We start from the raw sequence: 25,832 nt of genomic DNA on the forward strand, positions 1-25,832 counted from the left end.
CGTGTCATAGTTGTTTTCATTCATATTTATTAATTTCTCATACGAGTGTTCATAATACATAATTGCATATTTTACGACTTATGATATATATTTCCGTATTATTCCATTTGAAATACTTGCATTTAAAGTGTATGTGTGGTGGTGTGTGCTTTAATTGTTTAACATTATCTTGGGGTTTAGGCATATTCAATAATCCTGCAATATAGCGTTTCCAACATATGCGCAATTGCAGCTCCACGTCTTCGTGTTGCATGCACCCATCAAGTGGGAACTGCATGATGTAGTTGCAACTGAGCACTGCACGTGGATTTACTAGACGGTTTAACTTAAAAACTAACAAGCTTGATGGCTAATCATATTTGTTTACATGTACGCGCAGGGGTTGGGCGTTGGAACTAAAACAATTTACAAATAATTAGCAACTATTGCGAGAACTAAAAAGTGTGCTAAAATCTAGTTATACGCTAGAGTATCCAATATATTCTCGGTTGTTTATGTTTATGGTTTAGATTTAGGTTTTCTAACTTTTCAACACTTAGGTGCTAGTGCTAAAGGAGCGGCCTGCCAATTCGAACGAGTTCATTATATTTCCATCCAATTCTTTCAATACCTCAAAGAGTTTTTGTTTAAACAATGTAAATGCATCAATCGCTTGCTTGGTTAGTTGAGTTCTTCATAGTTCTTCATTATATTTCATTCAGTATGTAGGCGAATGCTGGTTCGATTTCTGTGTTCTGTATGTATTATGCAATAAAATCAGCCTTAGTTATAATAATTGTTACTCGTGAAAACGCATTTATAAGTTTGGGTTGCCTATGACGATATTTGCATTAAGCGCTGGCAAATAGTTGAGAACCTCTTTCAATACAATACGTTACTTCTTCAACTCCAATTACGTTCTCTAATATTCTGTAATATTTCTGGCAAGTTAAAGTTTGTCTCTAAAAAAACAATTATACAAAAAATCTTTTAAAAGTAAAAATCTGTAAATTTTACTAGCAAAAATTTACGTTTTGTTTTCAATTTCGATCTTTCTTGTTTCTTTTTTTTTTTTTGCTCGATTATAAAATAGCCGCCTATTGAAATATTTGTTTTATAAATATTTTGTTTAAAAACATTATACGTTTTATTCATTTAGTATTTGTTAGTTTAGTTTAGTTGACTTGACTTGACTGGAAATTCGGCTAAATGCTCAAATTCAAATATTATTGTTACTCGGTGCAACTTCCGCCTCCCTGCTTTCATTAGGCATATAAAACCTACACTAGTTGTGAATTAGAGTAATGTTAATGTCGTTTAAATGTTTTGTGCACTAGTCAAACACGAACACGAATGATCAATGGATGGATACTGAATAAATGAAGTTGCCTGTCGCTGGCGCCCTTCTAACATTACGAACTAAGATCGGATGCGGACTGAAGTCCACACTAACATTTGACACATTGTGCAGCTCGAAAGCAAACTAAAAGCCCAGTATTGAGAAAGAATTTCCGGCGGCTGCCTTTCAGTTTGTTTTCAATGGTAGGATGTTGGGTATCTGTTAACTAATCATTAAATATTGCATACATACTTGCTGTTTGATTACAAATAGCGATTAGTTGCTGCTCGCGGGCAGCTTGCATAAATTTATATCACACGCAATAAATATAATAAAAGTAACTTAAGATTTCGAAATCAAGAAAATTCTAATTCGAACATCCTCGTGCCATTGAACAGATGTGGCAACAATTAGATTTGTGTCTGATTTGTGGTCGTCACGCTTCATTTTCTGGGTGCAGGCAGTTGCGGCTATTCGTTGTGAGTGGCAATGACTGTTGTTGACTTACACTAACTAACGATTTAACGATTTGGCAAACGGTTGATTTGATTCCCCAGGCTTAGTTTAGTGCAACCTATGGTGGTTCGCCTTGGGCATGGCCCCCACAATCCGGACCCTTCCCAAGGTGCCCACCGCTCCAGCGCCAGCGCCCCCGGACAGCCGCTGGTGCATCTGCAGCATCTGTTGCTGCTGCAGTTGCTGTTGCAGTTGCTGCTGCTGCTGTTGTTGCTGCTGATGCTGCTGCTGCTGTTGCTGCTGTGGATGATATTGGCTCGTTGGCAGATGCGGCTGCGGCGCGTGCTTGGCATCATTGCAATCGCAGAACTGCGGCGGAGGTGCCAACACCAGATTATCGGTGCACAGTTGCTGCAGATTGTTGTTGCCTTGCTGCACCGCAGTCGCCCCAACGCCCGGAACGCCAGCAACAGCGCCAGAGGCAACAGCCACCAACTGTCCGCTGGGCAGCATGCCCACAATGTGAGCGGCCATTGGTTGTTGTTGCTGCTGCTGCTGCTGCTGCTGCTGTTGCAGTTGCAGTTGTTGCTGCAGCTGGTGGGGATGTGGGTGTGTCTGTGAGGGGTGATGTGACTGCTGGCGCTGAAGCGTGAGCTGTGACGGCTCTCCATCGCTGTCCGCTTCCAGTGGCGGCGGAAGTTGCATAAGGGACACTGCCGTGGTTCTGGTGGCACCTCTCTGCATGGCAATTGCCGCTGCCTGTTTGCGCGTCAGCGAATTGTGACGCTGGAACGCCTTGGCCGGCGGCGAGGGACTCAGATCTCCGTCATCATCCTCCAGATCGGAACGAGTCTCCATTTCCGATTCGTGGCCACTGCTGGTGCCCTTATGTAGTTTCTGCTGATGCTTCGCCACTAGGACGGCAGTGTTGCTGGCACCTCCGGCCGCGGCGGCCTTTGCCTTGAGGATCTGCTGGAGATGTTGTTGGTGGGCCAGTTGCTGTTGTTGCTGCTGCAGTATCTGCTGTTGGGTGGCGATTAACTTCTGGTTGGGATTCGACGACTGCTGCTGATGATGATGGCTGGGAATGCGCCCCAAAACCTGGGGACTCATCACATTGCTGTTGATATTGCTCTGTTGCGTAAACTTGTTGGTGCTGGCTGCTGTCACTGGTTGCTTGCTGCCCAGTTGCTGCTGCTGCTGTTGGATAACGGGTGCATGTTGCTGTTGCACAAGTTGCTTCACTGTAAGTGTGGCTGTGGGCACAGCACTGCCACCGCCGCCTATGCTAATAGTGGTCTTGGCCATAGGCTTTGTAGTGTGACTGGTGTTGCTGCTGGGCTGATCGGGAATAGTCTTGGGTTCCTCGACAATGGTCACCGATGGTTTCTTCTTAATGGTATCGGTGGGCTTACCACCACCTGGCAGTGTAACCCCGGCGGCCAGTGCCAGCTGTTCCTGCTCGCTGCTAACGCCGGAGCTGCTGTTGTCGCACTCATCTTCGCCTGGCTGCAAAAGTTGCTGTGGTTGTTGGTGGGATTGCTGCTGTTCTTGTTGTGGTTTCTCCTCCTCCGGTTTCTTGGCAAAACCGTTTGGCGATGACTTTGATGTCTTTAGATTGCTGCGAATGCGCTGGATCTCCTCCACAGATAGGGAATGAGAAATCGAGGCACTGCCTGAGTTGGAACTACTCCCACTGTGGATGAATGAAGGATTATTAATGGGGAACGTAAATCGAATTGTACTTGATAGATAATTACCTAGCCTGACTATTTCCACTAGTCTCTGGCACATCGAACAGTGCAATCTTCTCGTTGAGCTTGGTGTTCCGTGCCACCAGAATAGAGTTCTCATCCTCGCCATCCGATTCACTGCAGCTGTAGTCAGGTTCGGGAATAGGAGGAGCTGATCCGGCTCCACTTGTACTGCCATTGCCATTACCATTTTGTGCCGGCACAGGTGCTGCTTGTGGCAGCGGTGGAGCAGGTGGGGATTGAGGGGCAGACTGCTGAGGTGACTGCTGCACCTGTTGCACTTGCTGGACCTGGACTTGTGGAGCCGCATAGTGAGAGGCCAATGCTGTAGGTGGCTGCTGTGCTTGCTGCTGTTGTTGTGCTGGTCGCATCTGCGTGGGAGCAGCGTACTGACTAACTGGCTGCTGGGATCCAGCGGATGTCTCCTGCGATGGCTTCTCCTGCGCCTGCCGCAACTTCCAGGCCATAACGTTGCGCAGTTCCTGCGGCGAGGCATAGATCTTGGCATTTGCCGAGGGATTGAAGCTGCTCTGGACGCCATCGATGGCTGCACTGGTCACAGCATCGTTTTCCGTTCGCTTCTTTAGTTTTTGTTGTAAGGAGATGGTGCTCTCATACTCCGAAACACTGCTGCGTGTTTCCACTTTAACAACCTGACCCACTGGTGGTGGCGGAGGTGGGTGATTGGGCGGCGGTAGTACCGCTCCTCCCGCTCCTGTAGCAGATCCTGCTCCTAATCCTCCCAGTTTCAGTTCTCCTTGGTTAGAGTTCAAGCGTTGGAGTGAGGCATGGAGCGTGGCCACATCGTCCTGCGAGTGGTGACCCTTTCCAGATGCCTGCCAAATGGATGAGGCTGAACCGTGCAGCTGAGGACCATGCAAATCGGGTGTGGAATGGAACCGTTTGAGGTCACGACCGCCTCCAGCTCCACCTGGGCCGACTGTGGGTGTGGCTACGGGTTTTCCACGCAGCGTGCCACTACCATGCTTGCTCCTCGCTGTCTTACGTTTCATCTCAGCCACACTGCCGTACACCAGCGGTCCACTCCTCATGGGAGATCCATTGGATGCTGGCGGAGTGGCTGCGCCGCTGTCCGTGCCCGACTGGAAACGGGAGCTGGTCATCATGGTGGCATACCGACTGGCGTTTGCTGCACTGCCCTCGCCTTGCTGTCGCTGGAATAGCTCCTCCAATTCGGCAGCTGTGATCCTACTAGACGTGGGTCGCGCCTTAATGCTCGCCGTGCGCAGCTGAACGGGTGTTCCAGGTCCCGTTTGGATACCGGTAGGTGTTGGCGTTGCGATCGACTCCACTGAGTTGGATTTGGTGTGCGGCAAATCGTCCTCCTTCTCACCTCCATTTTCAAGACCAGCCACCATGGATTTGGCCCTGGCTCTGCCTACACTCAACGTGGTCTTGGGATCCCTGCGCGGTGGCATCGGAGCCATTCGTACACTGCCTCCTGAGGAGGAGCCAGGACCACTTCCTCCCGGACCCGTCATCTTCCTCGGCAACGTGGCGCACTGACGATGCGAACTTTGAGGAGTACTTGGTCCACTGTTCAAATGGTGGCTACCCGCTCGCGCTCCACTGGGCAGATACTGAGCACTGGCCTGCATCTGGTGGGGGAATTGTGGCGAAACCACTGTCAAGTTGACCAAAGCGCCGGCCGAACGTATCATTTCGACCACTTGTTCGTGCGAGGCAGAGGTAACGTCTTCGCCGTTGATGGTCAGCAGGAAGTCACCTGGACGCAGTCCGGCCATGTCCGCCACTCCACCCGGATCCACATCATCCAGGTATTGGAGCGCCGGGAAGCGCTCTGACGGACGCAGCTGCATCAGCTGGGAACTTGCCTTGGCGCCGCGCAATATGAAGCCAAATCCGCGCTTGGCTCGATGCAGTACCACCGATCGAGGGGCGTTATAGGCGCTGTTGGAATTAGAAGAGATGTGGCATTAGTTTGCAACTCATAGAAATGAATTTGCTTTCCTACCTCTTTTTGATGCGTGGCGCAGTAGCGCTGCTGTACTGTCCCACGGAGTGATTATTGTTTCGATTGTTGATGCCATTGCCAGAGGCTCCACCTTCATTGCTCTCCAACGGCTGCTGGCATGATCCATTACTGGCCACCGACAGGGATGGCGACTGATGGGGCTGCTGGAGCAGAGTGCTGGAACTGCCAGAATGTCCACCCAAGCTCAACTGTGGTGATCCCTGGTAGGAGGCGGCTGATGAGCCTGCCGGAGCCTGCTGCAAATGCTGTTGCTGCTGCTGCTGTGGAGCCATGCCCGTGCTGGCGGTCATCACATTGGTGATGTGCTTCTGGCGTAGACTCACCTCCTGGACACAGTCGGCCGGAAAGAAACCGGACTGATTAGTGCCTCGCACATAGCCCTCGAGCAATCCGCAGTCGGTGCTGCCCACCACTTCGATCACATCACCTGGCTGGAGGCGAATGTGACCCACGGTATTGCCAGCATATGGCTCCATGCACACCACTGTGGTGCTGGGATGCCCGATGGAACATGCTGCCGAATCCGAGTTCGTTCCCACGCCCGACGAATCGCTGATTATGTCGCTGGTATCGCCCAGGGATTTGTCTGTTCGGGGGAGGACGATGAGTGAATGAGTGGTTTGTTTTTTTAGGACTACGTGTTTAATGTGTATGAGGCAGAAGACAAACGAGTGGCATGCAAATGTTTGAACGCACAACAGGAGCCTCCAATTAAGTGGAGTCAAAGCTTTAAACGAGTACCAACATGGTAGAAATATGACAGAGGAATGAACTGGAAATCATAGATGGTAAATTTTCAGTGAAATATACAATACATATTTGAGGGAAAATGATCAAGTATTTAGAAAAGAGCTCAAAGCAATCTTTTTTATCGAAGAATCATAATAGTCCCTATTTGCGTAAAAAATTGAATATACCATAGTAAAGGGTTCTTGGGCTTATAAAGTATTGTATTTTCTCTTAAAATAATGATTTCTTTGTCAATGATATGTGATTTAGATAATAGAATCAGTGCGAGGCAGAAACACATGCAATTATTCCTTGTTTAGTCAAAATCTAATTAAACGCATGCTTTCAGTTACATATAGAGATGTAGAGTTATATGTATACTTATCCGATCGATGCAGATATATTCATTAATTGCCATTATTTACAATAATAGCAGACCTATGCTTTAAGTACCCCTCTTAACATAACTTAAACTTAGGCAAATGCAAATGAGGTCGAAATCAAACCGAAAAACAAAACCATTCCTCACCTGTCACAATACTGATGTCGTCCTCGTGGGACCGGTGGCCGGAGGAGCCCTCGGAGAGGCTGGAGCTGGCGGAGCTGTAGGCTCCCAGCATGTGCTCCGATGGGCAGGGCGATGGCGGGCCGTGGAGCTGCAGTGTGTGCAGGTGGGGCAACTGCTGCTGCTGCAGCTGCTGGTGGTGATTCTGGTGGTGCTGGTGGTGCATATGCTGTTGCTGATGGTGGCCGGCGTGGTGCTGCTGGTGGTTCTGATGGCTGAGCATCAGACCAACACCGCCAGCCCCGTTGTTTCCGTTGGCGGCACCATTCGAGCCGACCATCGCACCACCGAAACCACCTCCAGCCGCTGCCAGCAGAGCTGCGCCGGCGGCTCCATTGGCGCTCAACCACCCGATACCCGAGCGTCGCTTCGGATTGTAGCGCGGCGGTCCGCGGAAGGGAACTGTGTGGTGATCAAGGATATTCACTTAAAATGTGTTCGAGTTGGTGGGCAAAGGATTAGGAAAGGAATAGGTTTGGGAGTAATCAGTTTAGTTGTGTGTTTAGTTGGTCGTCAGGTCTGGCTGTCATCACAGCTTTTATTTTTTTTGAATAGAGTTTCTTCTAAAATCAATTTATACATATAAAAAATCGATCTTATTTTTATAGCTGAAGATCAAATTTAATTTTAGAAGGCCTTCTTTTCTCATACAGTTATTATTAATCCAATTCCCCTGTTTCAGTTTGCTCTCTACTCAATCTAATAAAGTGAAAACTTTGAATATAAAAAAATTAAAGAAATAATCTAACACCCTAATGCCCAAGGCAAAGTTATGGAATATTCCAAGGAATGATTGGCACACTTTACTTACACTTACTTACTGCTCATTTATCGAAGGATAAGTGACTGAGATGAAAAGCAAAACCAAGGGCAGGACACTCTACTAATGTCCTGCCAACAAATCAACTCACTAGGAAATGGAATATATATGTATAATATGTATGGAAAAACACGAAAAAACATTGAACAAAACATGGATCAAGAACAGCCAAGATATTGGAAGTGTGGCATTAACAAAACTATTTTGATTTGATTACATTTATGGAGCACGTATCTCAAACAAGCATATGCAAAATACGAAAAAAGTGTTTTGGGTAAAGTACATATAGGTTGCGATTTATATAGAAATTGAGAGTAGTACAGATATTTATATAATACGAGTAATATACACTGATATGGGGAATGAGACCTAGATGATCAAGTTGGATGATTGATTGATTGATTGATTGTCGAATGATTGATTGATGATATGCAAGTGTATTCAAATAGAGATATAAAGACGCTCATGGGGTAAACTGATTCGAAACAAGTGGAAAGGAAACTAGTTTTGATTGTGGCCAATATTAATAAATTAGACTGAGTAGAGCAAACGAATATTGAAACAGAAACTTAAGAAAGTATAAATCAGAATGATATTTCAAGGTGTTCGAAACACATTCCGTGTAAATGGGATTTTTGATTTGAGTTTTGATGAGTATGAAGTTAGTTCGGTTGCGAGTACGAGTCGATTGCTTTTCGGGTGGTGAATGATGGAATGATTTTTAAAGTAGGCCACCACTTACCAATATCCTCCGACTTGTAGTTCTCAATGATTTCGGCCAGCTCCAAGTTGCCGGCTATAACAGCCACCTATGGGAAATCGAATTGGATTAAAAAACCATAGTTCCATATACCAAACCAAGTTATTAAATCAAAAACTAGCTTAAGTACTAGACTGAACTACAAGCATAACTACAGCAGCACAAAAGTACCAACTTAAAGGCTATCAACTACTAAGTTGTTAACAAAATTCAAAAAGTTTTAGGTCCCAGAATATACACAGAGAAAATATCGTTGCATGCGGTTTTAAATCTTTTCATTGGCAAACGGGTAAAAGTAATTCGCATGATTTTTTTTCTCTGTGTAGGTTCTTGAGTCCAGACACTGGGCTTTACCTGGTAGGGAGTTTGATTGGCAAAGTTCTGTGCGCCGCGCTGTGCGCCGCGAAAGAGAAGCATTCTAGCACAAGCCTCTTGGTTGTTAACAGCGCACACATGCAGCGGACTATTGCCGGACGCATTGCGGCCGTCCATATCAGCACCGTAGAACAGCAGGTGTTCCAGGTGCTGGACCAGGCCATGCCGACAGGCCTACGTGTCGATCGGGTGAGCGGAGAGAGCCAAAGGATGCAGCAGAGATGCATATGCCAAACCGCGGGTTACAAAGTATTAGCAAGCGAATTTGTTTTGTTTTGTTTTGGTTTTGTTTGTTTTAGAGTTAGAGTAGAAGAGTTTCAAGAAAGAAGAGAGAGAGAGATAAAGAATTCAATCATTAATTGGCGTTCAACGTTTGTGGGCCAACACCATTTCACCGGGGATTGGCTCGGGGTCAAAGCAGTTGCTGTTAGGGATCGCCAGGATCACCAGGATCATAACGGACCGCCACCGACTCACCTGATGAACCTCGTTCCAGCCCTGGCTGTCCTGGATTCCCAACGTGGCATGGTCATGCAGCAGACTCTCTGTGATCTTCGCCTCACACTTCCTGGTGATGGAGATGTACAGCGGGGTGATGCCACGCCCATCTCGGTAATTCGGCGAGGCGCCCAGTTCGAGGAGTGTGCTAGTGATTTGATAGCAAAATGTTAATGAGTGCGTCTATAAAATGGAGAAGGACACCTTCTAACCTGACCGCCTCCAAGGAGTCATGTTCGACAGCCCGGTGCAGAGCTGTGCTGCCATCCTTCGTCCTGTAATCCAACAAGGCTCCACCGTTGACCAGAGCGATGAGCAGTTTGTTTGGCTTCTTGGCGCCCGTGGCCACTGTCAACGGAGTATCTCCGCTTTCCGAACAATGGAAATTGGGATCCAGGCCCTTGGCACACATCTTGGCTATCTTCTCCACATGTCCGCCATTGATGCACTCCAGAAAGCGACGCAGATTGGCCCGCGTGTGAAGGGCCTTCAGCTGGCGTTCGTCCAGGGTCAACATTTTGTACACACGCCTTTTGTACTTGAGCTTTTTTTGGATGGAAGCAGAAATTTAATAAATGATAAAAATACGTGAAAGAATGACTATAACCGCACTTACCTCCAAATATCCCACGGGTCCGTTGAAAGGATAATCGCCCAGGCGGCGTTCTTCATCCAGAAATTTTCCCGCCTTGCCGTTGGCAGGTGGAGCAAACAGGCCATAGTTGAAGCTCTCCTTCAGTTCCTGGAAAAAAACCAAGTAGGTGGAAAGCATTTAAGTACGTGTGTGTACATTGCTGAATCAGGTGCTCCATTGACGTGCTCAAGCCGTGCGAGTCGCCCACAAAAGACTTCCGGCCTAGCAATTGCTGAACTTCCTCCTTTGTGTACTTGTGTGTACTACACACACGGAAACACTGACATAAAAATGTTTCTCCATATATAAATAATGTATTTTTTCGGCAAAACCCCTGAGAGCAACAAATCACATAAAGCGTAATATTACGACCAACACAGATTGCAGATTGCGTTGATGTTGACCATTTTGATTTGTACACCTTTTTTTTTCTCTCTGCACGAATGGCTATTGCCAGCTTTTGTGTGTCCTTTACAATGTCCTTGCTAATGAGCGCGTGACTGCAGCGCCAACTACAGGACCACCAGCATCCAGAGCATCCACAGCATCCAGAGCATCCACAGCATCCAGAGCCCGGCAGACATTCTGGCATTCATATTATACCGCTGCCTTTAAGTGGCAATTTCTTGTTTTAATTAAACAACACAACGAATTTCCCAGCGACGCCCTGCCATTTTTGCCACCCCGGAAAAGTAGCACGAAGACTCCAAGAAAATGTCTCGAGTGTATAACGGGTTTGACATTGCCGCTGCATTAATTATGCAAAGTGCGTGTGAGCATACATATATGAGGCAGTGTGTGTGTGTGTGTTGCTTACCGACTTTCCGTGTTCTATTTGCCTTTATGCCCCACGCCCTTAAGTGCCCCTCTAAAAAAGGCAGTTCCATGCTGGCCCGTAATGTGCCAAATGTTGCCATTAAAATGAACAGTTTGTCATGGATCTCGGCTAGGGTGTTGGCCAGATGTGTGCAAGATTCAAGAGGAATACACATGACACAGGGCTTTTCTCCAATTAACTATGATAATGGATTTTTCTTACAAGTTCATAGGAGTTTTTTGGCGCAGTTTTCTAGCTTAAGAAAGCTACTTGATAGCTACATTCCTAGAAAACCTGACTAAAGGGTTAAAAACCATTTGCTGCATCTTTTTAATAATGTTTATAAAAATAAGACAACAAATTAAGGCTTATTTGCATACAGCTAGGCAATATCTGAATGCTATTCCGTCTACATGCACTTTCCTTTCCAGTCACGTTTCCGAGACTTTATTTATATAGTTGGGTGCCCGGTTTCATATGCAGGGAGCATCAGCAGTAGTAGCAGCATCAGCAGCCCTTCCTCACGAAACAACTCACCCCTTGGACACACAAACTTCAACCACACAAACTAACACGCCCCCAAGTAGCAGGCAGTCCTCCAAGTCTTCATATTCCCCAGACTCAACACCAACACCAACACCAAACCCAACCCCAACTCTTTTGCCAAACAACAAAACACGTTAACGGCTGTGCGCCAAATGGGTTTTATGGCGCCACCCCCAATCCTCAGCCCTTCGGACCGAACCCACTTCCACGGATGCTTCTCGAACCCTCATCCCTTGGCACCCGGGGTCTCAGTTACAGTCGCAGTCATGCACATGCAAATTGCAGACACGTCGCTGGCCTAGACCCCAACAAAAAACGGGGAAGTGAAAGATGGATTTTGGGACCGAAGTCGGAAATACCCTATGTTTTGAGACAAGGATATCCTTGTTGCCTAATAGCACTGGGAAGTACTATATCCTGACAGGAAAGGTTCAATTCGCATAACTCATTACTTGAAAACTTCATGCTAACTAAATATGCTCCTTAAAACTGCATAAATATTTAACAAACTGCACTGCTTAATTCTGGCCAAGACGGCTATACCCTTTGCAAGGGTATCAAAGGAGCAGAAGGGCGGAAGAAATTTTAGAACTTTGGTTTTGGGGTTGTCCCTTCCACGCGGAAGTTTTGCCCAAAGTCAAGTTGTTGGCGCAAATTGCATTTTTATGAGTTTTGATTTCGATTTTCCAATCCGTAAGACGGCTCATAAAATACCGTCGACATTCGGTGGGGATTACAAAAGTGAGGGGCGTTGGAAAGGAGCAGGCAGCGGGCCAGTGGATGCTGTTTGGAAAAGTAATTTAGAAGTTGTGCGCACTTTTTGGCTTTAAAGCACTTTTCAAACTGTTTTTGCTCATTTTGGGTTTTATTTTTTCCGTGTGACTGCGATGCTGGCTGCTATATACCGTGGCCATAAATTCAGTTCGGCTGCAACAAAGTGGAGCAGTCGGAATGTGTATTCGACATATTCGGTTGTATTTTTGTGGCAGCGCGGCAAGGGGCAGGTGGCAGCTGGTGGGACACTGTCCATAAATCATGGAGGAATTGCAACTGCAGGCCAGTAACTTAACCAGCACACCCAATGGCTCTGCGAAGGGTATAGAAACAAATTGCAATTTGCATGAAATTTACAATATTACACAGTTTGAGAGACAGTTCGTGCATTTCGCGAAACTCGTAATATTTTAGATTTGAGCAGTTTGAGAGCGGGTGTAATTCATAAGTAGTAGAACGTGTTGAAAACTATGAAGATTTCCGGAGATAATTTTGCCTAATTTACCTCAGAGTTTCAGCGAATATAATAGTTTATACGCTGGGAAAAGATTATAGATCATTTGAGTTATTTTATTAAGTTTGCAACGGAATCTATTTTTTTTAAATGGTTGGGTTCTCAGAAAAATATAAACAGAAAATAAGAGCAGCCTTTCAGATGGTTTAGATATAATTTAGTAGTTAAATAAAGTATATGTAAGATTTAGTTAGTTCAACACTTGCTTAAATACACACTTCATTTAAACATTTGCACAGTTGGAGAGCCAGCGGAATAATCCAATCCAATTAGTTCCAATTGGCAATCTGCATAAAAGGTGCTTGGTCGCACAGTTGGAGAGCCACTAGAGCCCCAAGTGAGTAGTGAGTGTCAAGCTCAGATGCGAGAATCCAAGTAAATGTCAATGCGATGTGCAATGAGCGCTGTGCACTTGCTGCCAGCAAATAAGCGACTTCCTGTTCCAATAAGAAATACTCGAAAGACCCCGAGGCGACTCGGCCAACAACAATGCGAGCAGCAGCAGCAACAAAAGACATCATTGATAAATTGTCAAACAGTAGTTGACGATGCTATTGCTGTTGTTGTGACTACTGCTGTCGCTGCTGCTGGTGCATTTGTTGCAATTGTTTTCTTGTTGATTGAAAGCCAAGCGAGAGGGAAATAGCGGCAGGTAAGCGTAAACAGTGCCAGCAAAAAGTAAATACCCACTGCCGATGGACTGGACAGCCTCCAAGCTTGGAAGTGGGTCGCCGACCATCTGTTAGATTTCTACACGGAAAATAAATACAAGTTGTTGACCAAAGCGATTTAAAACTATGAACTAGTTGTTCGTAGATTACATTCATGAAAAAAAAAGCCATCAAAGATGTAAAACTTTCTGCATAGAACATGAAAGGTAAATATATCTGCCTTTGTCTAATAAATCAAATCTTATACATTGCTAATTGTTTTACTATTAAGCGAATTATCTAACGATCGTATTTTAATATTCGCTTTCAAAACAGGTCAGTTTTGTCCGTGTAAACACAATCTAGTTCTATTGCCGCAATTAAAGTCGCAACTAGCTCAAAGTTTGCAGTCTGAAGTTTTTAGTTGCCGCTAAAGTCACGGCTTGGATTTGTTTTGGTTTTCGGATTTTTTTTTTGCCCCTTCCGCGGAAAATTTTTGGGGCTTTGTCAGGCTCTACACATTTACGGACTCATTAGTGTCAGCAGATTTTTTGTGCCTTTTAATTTTGAACAGTTGTGTTTGGTTTACGTTTGGCATTTTGGCAACGAAGCGGCACAGTTTGAGAGCCACTGATGCCTCCAACTCCCACTCAAAAGGTATCGAATGACCAAAGTTCTCAGCCGAATGAGTTGAAAAATACAGAGAAGTGATAACGGAAGCTTAGGAAAAAATTAAAGAACCAGCAAAAGATGCTGCACTGTGGGGCAAACGTACGGAATTCTTAGTAAATAATCTGTATTTAATGGGTTGAAATTACTAAACAAATATTTACCGAGTCAAATCTGCTTTTAAATTATTTTTGCCAACATTCCTATGGAGGCTTCTACTTTCCACTAATGCCACCTTGGCTCTGTTTCGCTTTTTTAAGCAAATATTTACACACATGTGCTAATACTACACAAAACCGATTCATTTGCTGGGCAAATATGGGTTTTCTAGAGCACTGCGTCAGACTTTCTGAATCATTTGCCAACTTCCTGCTCATTAGCTCCGTATAGATTTCATCTTCAATTGTTTCGACCTAATACCTAATTCTACACTTTTCTCGTTTCTTTCCGACATTTGGCCATTGTGCCTGCGTCTTTGGCTCGATCTGTGTCCTTTGTTGTGGAAGAATCTTCGATTCCGCTGATGTCTGGTCTTCTCAAGTTGCAGCCCAAGAGGCTTCAGCATCAATTTATGTAATCTGCCAGCTCGCACACACACAAACACACACAGAAAGACGAATACCTGGGCTCTGGGCTCCAAAGTTCTCGGTTCTGGGCATTAACTTGGACCTGGACTTGGACTTGGTCACATCATCTTATAAATTTAGCTCGTTTGCCGAAAGGGAGCAGAAGGCAGCGGAGGATTGGATGCCTGTGGTAAACCGCAGAGCCACTTTGAATCGCAGTTTGGAGCCTCGAACAATGCCGACCATCACAAACTGGAACAATACACTGCGATTTTGAGTAAATCTTCAAGACTTTAAGCGCAAACTTAATCTTGGGTTTACTTTTTACCAAAAAAAGATCAATGTTCTGTATATATCTACTCCATATTCATTACCATATCAGAATTAGCTTTCAATTTAATGCAGCAACGCCTAGCGTTATTTCTCTCAGTGTTCTGAGTAGGAGATGCGTTCCTAAAACTGGTTTTCCGCCGCGGTTTCTGTTCGACATTCGCATTCCTATCGCCCGAGTTCGAGTGTATGCCAATTTTGCGGCGCTGATCTTGCGTTGGTTTCGAGTTCGGTTTGTTTGCCCTTACACATGAGGTTCCTCCCCACTTTTCCCGCTGCTCATCGTGTGACATTTGGTTAATACGGAGCTTATTAATTTATGCCTGCATCGACAAGGGATTGTGGTAATTAATTTCAAGTTGATTGCCTTTTGGGGCGCAGTTCAATTTATCACACGTTTGTGTGACAACTGAATACCTGGTTTATTCATAACTGAATCATTGCATTTACCTTCTCTACAGAGGAACAATTGCTTAAGCTAACTTTATGAGTATGAAATTCAGAAGGAAAACTTAAGTAGTATTTTCTCGCTGTTCACGGATCGGATGACTCCTTCTTTTTCCGCCAGGAGGTCAATGACGTGTCTTCCGCCTGCAGCCATTCGAACCGCCTCAAAGTCAAAGTCAAAGCCATTCAGCAACTAAAAAGTAAGTTTACAAGATGCACAACATCCGACGACTCATCCCGACCCGAGTCAACCCATTGGCTGGCTGACTGGAACCCTTAGGTTTGCTCTGCATCTTCCCGTTCCCAGTTTGGTTATCACATGGTCAGGGATGTGGCAGGAAGCGGGGACAAGCCTAGCCTCGTTGAAACTAGTTTCGTTTGGCTAGATTTTCGTGGGCAAAAGCTGTGAGCTGCTGCTCCTGCTCCGACTCCAGCTACCATGTACTGGTTGCCTCCCTTTTAGGTGTCCGTCCCAGATGTTTGTCTTGTCATGCCCACCTACAGCATCAGAATCGTTTCTTCACATTAAGAGAATAAAATTGAAGAGCAACGCCATATGCCTAGAACATAAGTAAAGATCCATTCTTAGGTCAATTTAACAGCCTAATATTTGTAAATTTATAAATAAAAGAATATTAAATAGATTAAACGAAACAGAGAGCAAAGCTCTGCTTAATTTCTCTAAGTGTAACTAGGGAACTGAGGCGAAAAGTTCTCGCTGAGTCGTGGAAGAAAGTGTTGATGTTGAAGTCTTCTTTTGAGGCCTCCAACTCATTGCATCGAATACAACCCACCGAACATTTATCAGAGTCAAGTGCATTGAACTTGCATTCGCCGACATGAAATTTATTTGCCCACTGAGGGCGTGGCAGCGGCGGCGCAACGCCCATCAGCCATTCATATTTTTTACACCCAGATGCATTTGGACAAACGGCTGGGTGCACTAAACAGGGCGGCAGGAGCGGGGCGGAGCGGATGGCAGCTATCTAGGGACAAAAGGACATTGACAGCAAGCGTCGAAAGGTGAACTAAAACATTCTACAGTTCTACAACGAAAAAAAAAGTTCTAAAAGAGGAAAAAAAAATAGAAAAATAGAAATATAGTATACAAGAATTTGCAGAAATGTAGTGGCAGGCTAAAGGATGTGGACAAGCTCATGATGATGCCACAGAAAAACGTGGAGGGGGTAAGTGCCACATAAAACTTGTGAATGCAGGTGACAGGCATTTGCAATAATGCTGCTATCTGCAAAATGCCATGGGCGGGCGAAACAGGGGTTTTGGGGGGACCATCGCCATCATCATCACCTGGAGGTAGAAGAGAAAGGAGACCTTTCAGAGATTAACCGTTGACAATGTTGCACGGAATGCGGCAGCAGTTCGTCCGAAAAGCGAGCTTTACAGCCGAAGCGAAGCAGCATGACAGAACCATGTTGCCAAGATATTGCCCCACCGTTGGTGGCATATGCCCCATCTGGCAGGCTAAGTGCCCCCGGGCGGCGTTTTTCGAGGGGGGGCATGGCATGGCAAAAGTTCTCAAATGCCTAGGCAAGGAAACCCCACTCTTGGACTTACAGTTCTACAGGAAGTGCTGTGGCAACAAGAATTCACCAAAGCATCGCACAAGAAGTTATTTCAGTATGTTTTCCCAAAAGTTTACTTCTTTAGGAGTTTGCGAAAACAAGTAGCTAAGTATTACCTTAGACAAATGCTTAAAGGCAACTCTGTTGTTTAAAGATGTACCCCATTTCATAGGGTCATGCGACAAGTAAGTGCATTCTTTCAACATTTAAGGCCTTCTGCTCAATCCTATGATAAACAACCAGCTCCTTTCGCTCCTGCGAAATATCATTTTACATTCAATTTTTTCCTGAACTAATGCAGTTAGCCTAAACAAATTTTCAACGGAGACTCCAACAGAAGGGAAAATCAATATTTACATAGACACAAGACCCCAGACAATAACGGCAACGGCAACAGCAACTACAACTCGTACAGCAAACAAACAAACAAACAAAGAAGAAGAACAAGAACAAGCCAGGGCAGACATTTAAAACAAAAACACAGGCCCACAACATGGATCCATCCAGCCAAGTATATACGGATATATGGGATATACGAGTATACATATGTATACGTGTCTGGCGATTATGACTGCCTAAGAAGGGAGCTCCCTCTTCTCGCCGGAGGCTGGAGATTGGAAACGGAGGAGTCCCCATTTGATGCCATGTCTAGGCTTGAATCCAAGCACCGAAACATGCGACAAATTTTCCAGCAGGGGAGGTCCAAGTGTACAGGGTCGCGCACATCCAAGGTATTTCTCGTTTTGGGGTTAAAGAACGGTGGAAATGCTTTCAGCATTTTCATATTCGTCCGCACGAAGAGAAAAGTGGACAGGTTGGGGGAAAATATGCTGCTTGCTGCACAGAAAACAAACGAAAATAAATATAAATATAACATACAGGCAAATGGTTGGTTATGGAGAACATTAAATATTAAATATTAAAAAAAAAAGTAACTCCCCTTTTTTAATAAGATTTATATGAAGAATTCCACACTTTGAACATTCTTTCCAAAAATCCTACAACTTCAGTTCAGTTTATCTTGCAGTGCCTTACAATATTTTCTTGCCACAGTAAAGCAACCCCCTCAGCCAAAAACCACAAAGTACAGAGCAAACAGAGAAATGCCAACCACTAGGGGTGGCTGGAAAAATGTTTAAGAAATATCTGGCAGCAAGGAAAGCACCTGAAACGCTTTTCCAACTGGACTGCACAGAGTGCATTGGCATCTGGCAAAGCGCAGCAGGAAGGAAAGGATGTGTCTGTGTGTGTGTGTATGTGGCTGGCCAGCAAAATAATTAGCCAGTGAAAGGTAGTATCACCCCATCCCCCCCATCCACCTCAGTATATTGGCCACTTCCATTTCTATGTCAAAGTCATTCCGCTGGACAATGTAGAACAATAAAGTGCGCCACTAAACGATACACGACACAAAACACACGACAAGCGGCGGCACACGAGGCCTAGAAGAACGGAGCACCATAATGACGGTAATGATGCCAATGATCGGGAGTCGCGGAGTCGCTATTGGAGTCGCGAGGAGACATGCTCGACGTGTCCGACGATTCTTTCACTGACCATTTGCTGAACACTCGAATTGCTAATCGATTCGATGCCAAACGTGCTCCATGCTTAACCGTACTTAGCCATTCTGTTCCGAACCCATCCGATCCGATCCGATCGAGGCGGATCAATGGATCCGATCCATCGGTGGCATCGATGCCGATCATCGGCTAGGAGCCAAAGCCATTCCCCCATTTGTTCTGGCCACTTTCTTTCTTGGCTTATTTATGTCAGCGAGTGGCGGTCTGTTCTGAGCTCCGGCCAATGCGGATTACTTGAGCCAACCTTTACCGTTCTCAGTCATGCCCAAACGGAGTAATTTCGGCCATTAAATTAATTATGGCCAACTGTGTAAGAAGCATTTGCAGAGCTATGGGAAAAACCCACCCAATTTTTGGCTATTTGGGGGGAAAAAAAAACTAAGTCACCCTTGTAAAAGCAAATGAATATTATACATTTCACTGCGTAAATAGGAAAACGGGAAATCCTCAAGGAATTTTTGGTTTAGCTTTCGGGGTGGATAAGCAAAGTTTGCCAGATGACAAACCTTGAAAAATTCGATTTATTTAGGCGAGGAATTTTCATTTCAAGTTTCGTTTGAATGAAACAATAGTTTGGGTAAACCGCAAAGCAATTGTAGTAGAAATGTATACTCTAAAGTGATTAAATTTTTGATTTCAGTAATGTTGTAAGCAATTTATTTAATAAACTACTTGGAGCTATAGATAACAATGTGACTTTAATTTTTGCTATTTTATTCAGCAGCATGTATGAATGAACATTTATCTCTACCCTTTTTATTGAAACACCCTTACATATTTAAGCCATTTTGACCCCTTTTTCTGGCTATGCTTTTGGGCCACAAAAAAAAGGTGCTCTTTGGGACCGCTGGCGATGATGCTAGCGGCCATTTGCCCAATCAATGCAACACGGAGCGGACAACGGACAAGCTGCAAACAAGTTGGCAAACAAACTTCCGTCCCAGTGCACTCCAACACTCCAACAGTGGCGAAGACTCGACTCCAACCCGCTGACTGATGCCGCTCAGACCTGGCAGCTTATGGTGACCCAAATAGACTGCCATCGGTCAACTGGCAACTGGCCACTGGCAGTAAAACGGCGGAGGAAAGAAAGCGCAGAGCGGAGGCTCACTATGTGGATATAGAGATATGTGAACAGATATATATGTATATATATATATAGACAAAGAGGGGCAGCCATTAGCTGAGTGGCTGGGCGATATTCCGCTGCAATTGTCAGTCGGATGAAGTCAACCTCGGGTGACAGCTTGGGGGCTAAGCCCTTCGAGGCGGCATCAAATGATCAAAAGCGGATCGGAGAAGATCGATTCCAGACAAATGAGACCTTCGACGTGGTTTCGTTTGGCCAGAAGTGCATTGTAAATATAACTAAAGTTTCATGCTTAAGCTTTTGCAATCTAATATGGATAGACTTTTGATCAAAGAGTTATATTATGACGATTTATTTCATTTAAAACAAATGTAACCACTTTACCCTGTATAATCTAATTTATATAAACTATTTTACTCTGTTTACTCTCTGAGTTAAACTTCCTCATGGCTAGCAAGCTCATTGCGAAACAAATAGGATTTCTTAATGTTGCGAACCCATTTCGCTTTTGAGCTAAAAACAATTAAGTATACGCATCGTGCGCAATCTTTTAGCAGGGCAATTAACGCCGGCCATGTGGCAAATGGAAACTCACTTCATATCGCTCCAGTCCATAAACAAAACCGCAACAAAAGCTTTGAATTCCCGGCAACTGCAACTGCAGTTTCAGGTGTGAATAAAAAAAAAAACAAAACAAAAAGTTCCGCAAAGTTCGGAAAAATATTTTTAGGTTTCGCAAACAAACAAAAAAAAAAACTGAATACCTGATAAAATCCAGGTGCTGACCAAGTGTGAAAATTGTCTTAAAACCGCCGGCTGCACTACTGTCAACGATTAGGATTTTTTTGTATTGTCTTAGTTTTTAATTTCGATTTTCCAGAATGCCATGTACAGCTGGATCCAAGACATGCTTCTTAGAGTTCTATGAGGTGGTTTGTCTCAATTTGAATTTTTGCGCGGCTTTTCTGGTGGCAGCAACTTAACGGTAAACTGAGGCAAAAGGGTACCCACAAATGGTAAAAGCAACTCGAATGCGAAAATTTATGCAGCCATGGAGCCAAAGTTGCAGCTGCTGCCATAGCAGAGAAGAAACAAAAAAAAAAAATAGAAAAAATAGTTTTCTTCGCCGTTGGAAAAAAACTGACCGCAGCCATATTTGACAACGGAACGTGCTTCTGGACGTCTTGGAGCCCGGTTCTTGGTGCCATTCTGGTCCCCCAAACCGAGTCTGCCCACTCTGGGATCTTGGCGCAGCTCTTGGTTTCAAATCAATCTCTGGAGTGGTTGCGGTCTCCCGGCCCTTTATTTACGGTTCAGATACTTTTTAGAGGTGAACGGGACACAAATTGCATCTAATGATGAAATCGTTTCACCTGAAAATGGAGCAATATGCTCGGGAATGCGGGTTCTCCTCTTTTGTGGGTCAACGTCGGTCGGCCAAGTGCCACCACTTGTAATTAGGGAGTATTTCGCGATTTGGCTTGGGCCATAAACGTGTGGTGCCAGCGAACTCGGCTATATCAGCTGGCCATCGGAACCGCCAAGGATGCAGGAACCACAACTGCCAAGTGTTTGAAGTCCACAGCAAATAAGCCGAAGAGCTGGAAAAATGCACCCAATTGCAAGGCACGAAATCTCACAGCTCGTAAATCGAAGGCAGTTCCCTCGAGAGAAGGGGACATGTGTACACTGAGAGAAATGGGCATGAATATATGTAATATACTAGCTTATCTTAGTACCACATTGAATTTACATTTTTCTTTAAAAACCATCATACACATTTTATGAATAGGTATATCAAACCCTTTTGGTTAGTCTGCACAACTCTGATCCCAATAATACTTGAAATAAAGAGACAAACTATTCAATTTCTTCCAGTGCAGACAAACCTCTCTGTATGTTTTGGGGCGTCGCCTGGCGCGCGAATTATGCCACCAACGAGCAAGCAAATGGGAAACCTTTTTTTTTTTTTTTTTTGGCTCACTTCAAGTGATTTCCCCGCCGAAATCCGAACCTCGAACCACACCACTGTGCACCATGCTTTCTGCCAAATTGCAATTGGAGACTTTGCCAGTTGCAACTCGCAGCTAGGAACTTGCAACTGGCGATGCTGCACGTGCGCCGTATCGGAAACTAGTTTTTGCTACTTTAATTTGGCCAGCCGCATGGTGGCAGCGGCATTTCGTATCCAAAAAGATAACTACTGGCAGGCTGGAAAAGCTGGAAAAACCATGCTGAAGGACATTTGGTGTCTATAGTAAATGAGGCGGAAAAACTGCGAGAAACAGAAATTGCCGCAAAAGCGATGCGGCCAAAAAGAAGGCCAAGAAGAAATAAGCCTGGCAGATACCACAAGAAAACTGCAATGGGTAGGCAAAGAGTTCTTGAAGGTGCAAACTAGTTGCTACCCTGCAAAAGCTTTAAAACTAAACTTGTAAATAATTTTCTTAGAAGAACGTAAGTAATGTAATTATTCAAAGTTCTTTGATAGCTAAATTGAATTACAGATTATTCATATATTATATTAACATAAGGCAGAGTTGAAGACACCCTAAGTATCTCAGCGATTTACAGGGCATAGCTGTAGTGCCTTGCTTTACTGTAAAAGAAAAAGGCAAACTCAAACTGTTTGGAAAATTGTATCGAACTATCTGCGGCTTGTTTGAGTTTGACTTGCAATCGAGGCTCTCCTTCCTTGGGCTCCTTTGGCCAAAGTCAATTTTACAAGCAATGAACTCGAGATATTTGCAACGATCCTCATTCTGCCTTCACTCTTGAGTTTTTCTACATTTTTGCTGCGAGCATTTTGCTGGCGTCAAAAGTTCTTTTCTGTGGCGTTAGTTTCAACTAGGGCCGGGACACGCCCACTAAATTGCCAGCATATTTGCTGCCAAAAGGAGATGGAGCCCAGGTCGTACCTAAGCCCCCATCCATGCTCCTCCACTGCTCCTCGTCTGTTCCTCTCCAGCTTTGTCGCTTTGGCAGTACGCTAAAATAGCTCAAGTGGTTGCAGCTAAGCGATAGGAGGAGGAGGCGCACGAGAAAGGGGCGTGGCTGCGGTGGAGGGGCATTCAACCTGGTCCACACACTTATGCACATTCCGCCATCACTTGGTGCCTTTGGCACAGTTATGCGTGCACTGAGCAAAAATTAGTGTCTCTGACTTTTAAATTCGAAATTAGCACTTAAAGAGTTTATCAAATTTGTTTACCATTTGCATTTCATTCCTGAATATACTCTGTCATGAAATTCTACATTCCGCAGAGTATCATAATGCCGAAAATCTATTTTAATCTGCTAAGCACTAGATACTTAATAGTTTTCTGTGTGGGCACACCGCCATTCTTTAAAGACTGAGTCTGCATTTGGACATGAGGAACTCAGGCACCTTCTCAACTGGATTCGCACCAATTGAGCTGTGATTTAAGTACGCCATAAATGGTGAAGTGCGAGATTGAGATACTCGAACACTTTGCCGTACGGGTTGTTTTTTACCTGCAAGAAAACCAAAAACCACACAAAAAGAGAGAGAACCATCATACATTAGGTTGGCTCAATAATGGCTAATCTTTAGTAATATGGGGTCTTCATGGCAATGCTGGTAGCATTTCATCCATCCTCCCCGACTTTCAGATCATCATAATTACAATATCCGTTGTTATGGTTGAGGTTCGAGGGTTTACCACCCGCTTCAGTGCTCAATTTAGAATAAGCATTCCACACTCACATGCGGCGTTTTAAAACAAATTGACGCAAACTAATGAACATAATCTGCAGACACATACATATACACAGACGGCCACCGGAAGTGCTTCATTGTTCGGCGTTGGGGCGTCGGAAATTGAAAAGCAACCGAAAACCAACATGAAATTTTAAATTTGCAAAAATAAAATAAAGCGACAGAGCGAGAGAGAGAGGCCGAATAAAGTAAGTCAACATAAAAGTGCCATTAAAAATTTAGTTAGAGGGCAGCTCAAACAGAATTTCGCACACATAAAGAGGAAATTACATTTATGCGAGTGTTTTTTTTTTTTTTTGTGTGTTTTTTGGAATTGAACTGGCGTTGTTCAATTTGCCTGCAACACTTGAGCGCCCTTCAAATGCTTTAAACTTTCCGCGCTGTTCGTCACCTCGTTTGTTTTTATAGCGATTATATCGTTATATTATTTGCTGTGAGTTTGGTTTGTTTCAACTGCAAAGCTTTTAATTTTGATACTTTTTAAGCGGTTTAAATGCACAAATACAACCATTTTGTATTACCACATATTCATGGTTTAACTTAAATGTTTTGTTTTATATCTTGTATTCTAAGCAACTAGTTTTGCTTAGCATAAGATTATGGTAATCGAAGCTAAAGCTGCACTAGAGTTACTCTACCTTCTAATTATTATTAAAACGCCAACACATATGTTTACCAAATAATATATCAGTTTTACAGACAGAAAAATAACAATTACTTTATACTTATATAATTAATTCTTGTAAAATATTATAACAAAAGTACAATAAAATATAACTTTCTGTGTGTTGAACAATATTGTATATAAATGGTATTTATTATTTACCGTGCAGTTATTGCTTTTAAACACATATCGAGTTTGTGACGCATTTAAAAAAAAAACGCACAGTTTGGAAGGCACTGTAACTAACGATTGTTTACTTTCAGTCATTATTTCTGGCTCACATATACCTTTTTTTTTTGCTCAAATTAAGTGGAAACAATTTCGATTTGCTTTTGTCCAAATGGAAGCACTCGCCCACTTTTGTAGTTGTACCGCTATTATTGTTCAACTCAATTACCCCGCTTTATGCAACTTTCATTGATACATGAAGCGATTAAAGCACTGAAACAGATATAATTTCACAGTTAAGGTCGTTTGGAGGGCGACTTGCACAATTTGATTTGTCTGGCCCAACTCATATATTAAAGTTGATTGAACCGTTAAATTGTTAACACAGGCATATGTCCCCAAAACAAAATCAACAACGAAACAAAGCCGTGCTTTTGTTCGCTCTGTGTCCCCAAAAAATTAACAACCATCTAAAAACGAACATAATAAATGGTTATTATGAACAATATTCTCGGCTTCACATGAAAATAAAAATAAAACAAATTGTCGAAAAGTTTCACCGAAATATTTCGCTGTTTTGTGTTATTTTGAAAGTTTGTAAATTATTTGTTTGACTGCCGATAAAATGTCAAAAATTTTGTTGAAATATTTTGTGGTTAAAGTCACAGTTCGCGATAATGCTATCGAGAACTGTCCGCAGGCAAAAGGAAAACCACTCACAGTGGTCATGGATATACATACACATCCATTTGGGCCCCTCCATCTCGTCCCTATTTATTATCTCGTTTCTCGCTCCATTTGCAAATGCCTGGGGCGCCTTTTCCTTTTTTTCTGTGCTTTTGCATTTTAATTGAATTACAAGGGAGGAGTTGTTGGCAGTCCGAGGGAAAGGGGATCGAGTTTTCAATAGATGGAAAAACTGTTCCTGGTCGCGTGTGTTTTTGTGATGTTGGAGGCGTTAGAGGGGTCCTCCAAGTTTCAGCCATAAATCTGTAACTGTTTGCTGTACTTGACACATTTCGTAGTTGGATGTGAAGTTGCCTCGCTGTCTCCTCGCTGCAGGAAAAACAGCGAAAAACGAGTGTTGCAACGTGCAACCAAATATTTGCGTAGGTGTTCGACCGACTGTCGCTGCGGGCTTCGTGTCAATTAAAATTAAACTTAAACTTAAAAATTAATACAAATTTATTGCCGCAAGAAACGAGCAAGTTGTTCAACAACTTAAGACATAGTTTGCAATAAAATATATATATATATTGCAGTTCGAGCTCCTTTATGGAAATTCAAAAGTTAAGTTGCAATAACTTGAACAGAAATATATTACATGTGAGCTTAAAGAGCTATTAAGCCATACCAATTTGTTGGGCGTAAAATATCAACATTTTGCCGCCCAATAAAATTAATGCCGTAATTTCTGCCTTTTCAAACAATTAAGCATTCCCTCAAGTGCTGCGAAAATACATTATTCATGGCATTATCTTTGCATATGTGCGGTTATTATTGGGTATATTATAGCCGGTCACCAACCTTAAACCAAAAGGCCACCTGAGCCACGCAGCAATTTCCAGAAGATGAAAGTATCACCGGCAGCACAAGATATCCGATCAGATGCGAGTCAAATATTGCGGCGTGTAAATGCAATCAGTATTTATTTGATTATCGATTCCAACGCAGTGCAGCAGGTCACATTGCGTATACGCCGAGTGGGTTGTGGCCACATGGCATTTCCATTTAACATTTTTTTTTTTTTTTTGCATCCATCCAGT

General features: G+C 43.9%; 1 protein-coding gene across 4 annotated transcripts in view; it reads right to left on the reverse strand.

The window, feature by feature from the left end:
* Nucleotides 1-12: 12 nt before the first annotated feature.
* Prosap overlaps nucleotides 13-25,832 on the reverse strand; it is an 80,447-nt gene continuing 54,627 nt past the window's right edge. Inside the window, exons 4-12 of one of the 4 annotated variants that reach the window (NM_137081.5) lie at nucleotides 9,909-10,034; nucleotides 9,505-9,836; nucleotides 9,272-9,440; nucleotides 8,774-8,968; nucleotides 8,402-8,468; nucleotides 6,804-7,241; nucleotides 5,525-6,131; nucleotides 3,535-5,460; nucleotides 1,056-3,470 (exon numbers count right to left, since the gene is read on the reverse strand). In NM_137081.5, the coding sequence (NP_610925.3) occupies nucleotides 1,883-3,470; nucleotides 3,535-5,460; nucleotides 5,525-6,131; nucleotides 6,804-7,241; nucleotides 8,402-8,468; nucleotides 8,774-8,968; nucleotides 9,272-9,440; nucleotides 9,505-9,836; nucleotides 9,909-10,034 (5,448 nt within the window). In that variant the 3' untranslated portion in view covers nucleotides 1,056-1,882. Of the gene's footprint in view, nucleotides 3,471-3,534; nucleotides 5,461-5,524; nucleotides 6,132-6,803; nucleotides 7,242-8,401; nucleotides 8,469-8,773; nucleotides 8,969-9,271; nucleotides 9,441-9,504; nucleotides 9,837-9,908; nucleotides 10,035-25,832 lie in introns of all 4 variants that reach the window. The other 3 variants (NM_001259386.2, NM_001299473.1, NM_001299474.1) reach the window with 3 other exon arrangements.

This window comes from Drosophila melanogaster, chromosome 2R (assembly GCF_000001215.4).
Source record: "Drosophila melanogaster chromosome 2R".
In the NCBI taxonomy this organism is placed as follows: domain Eukaryota; kingdom Metazoa; phylum Arthropoda; class Insecta; order Diptera; family Drosophilidae; genus Drosophila; species Drosophila melanogaster.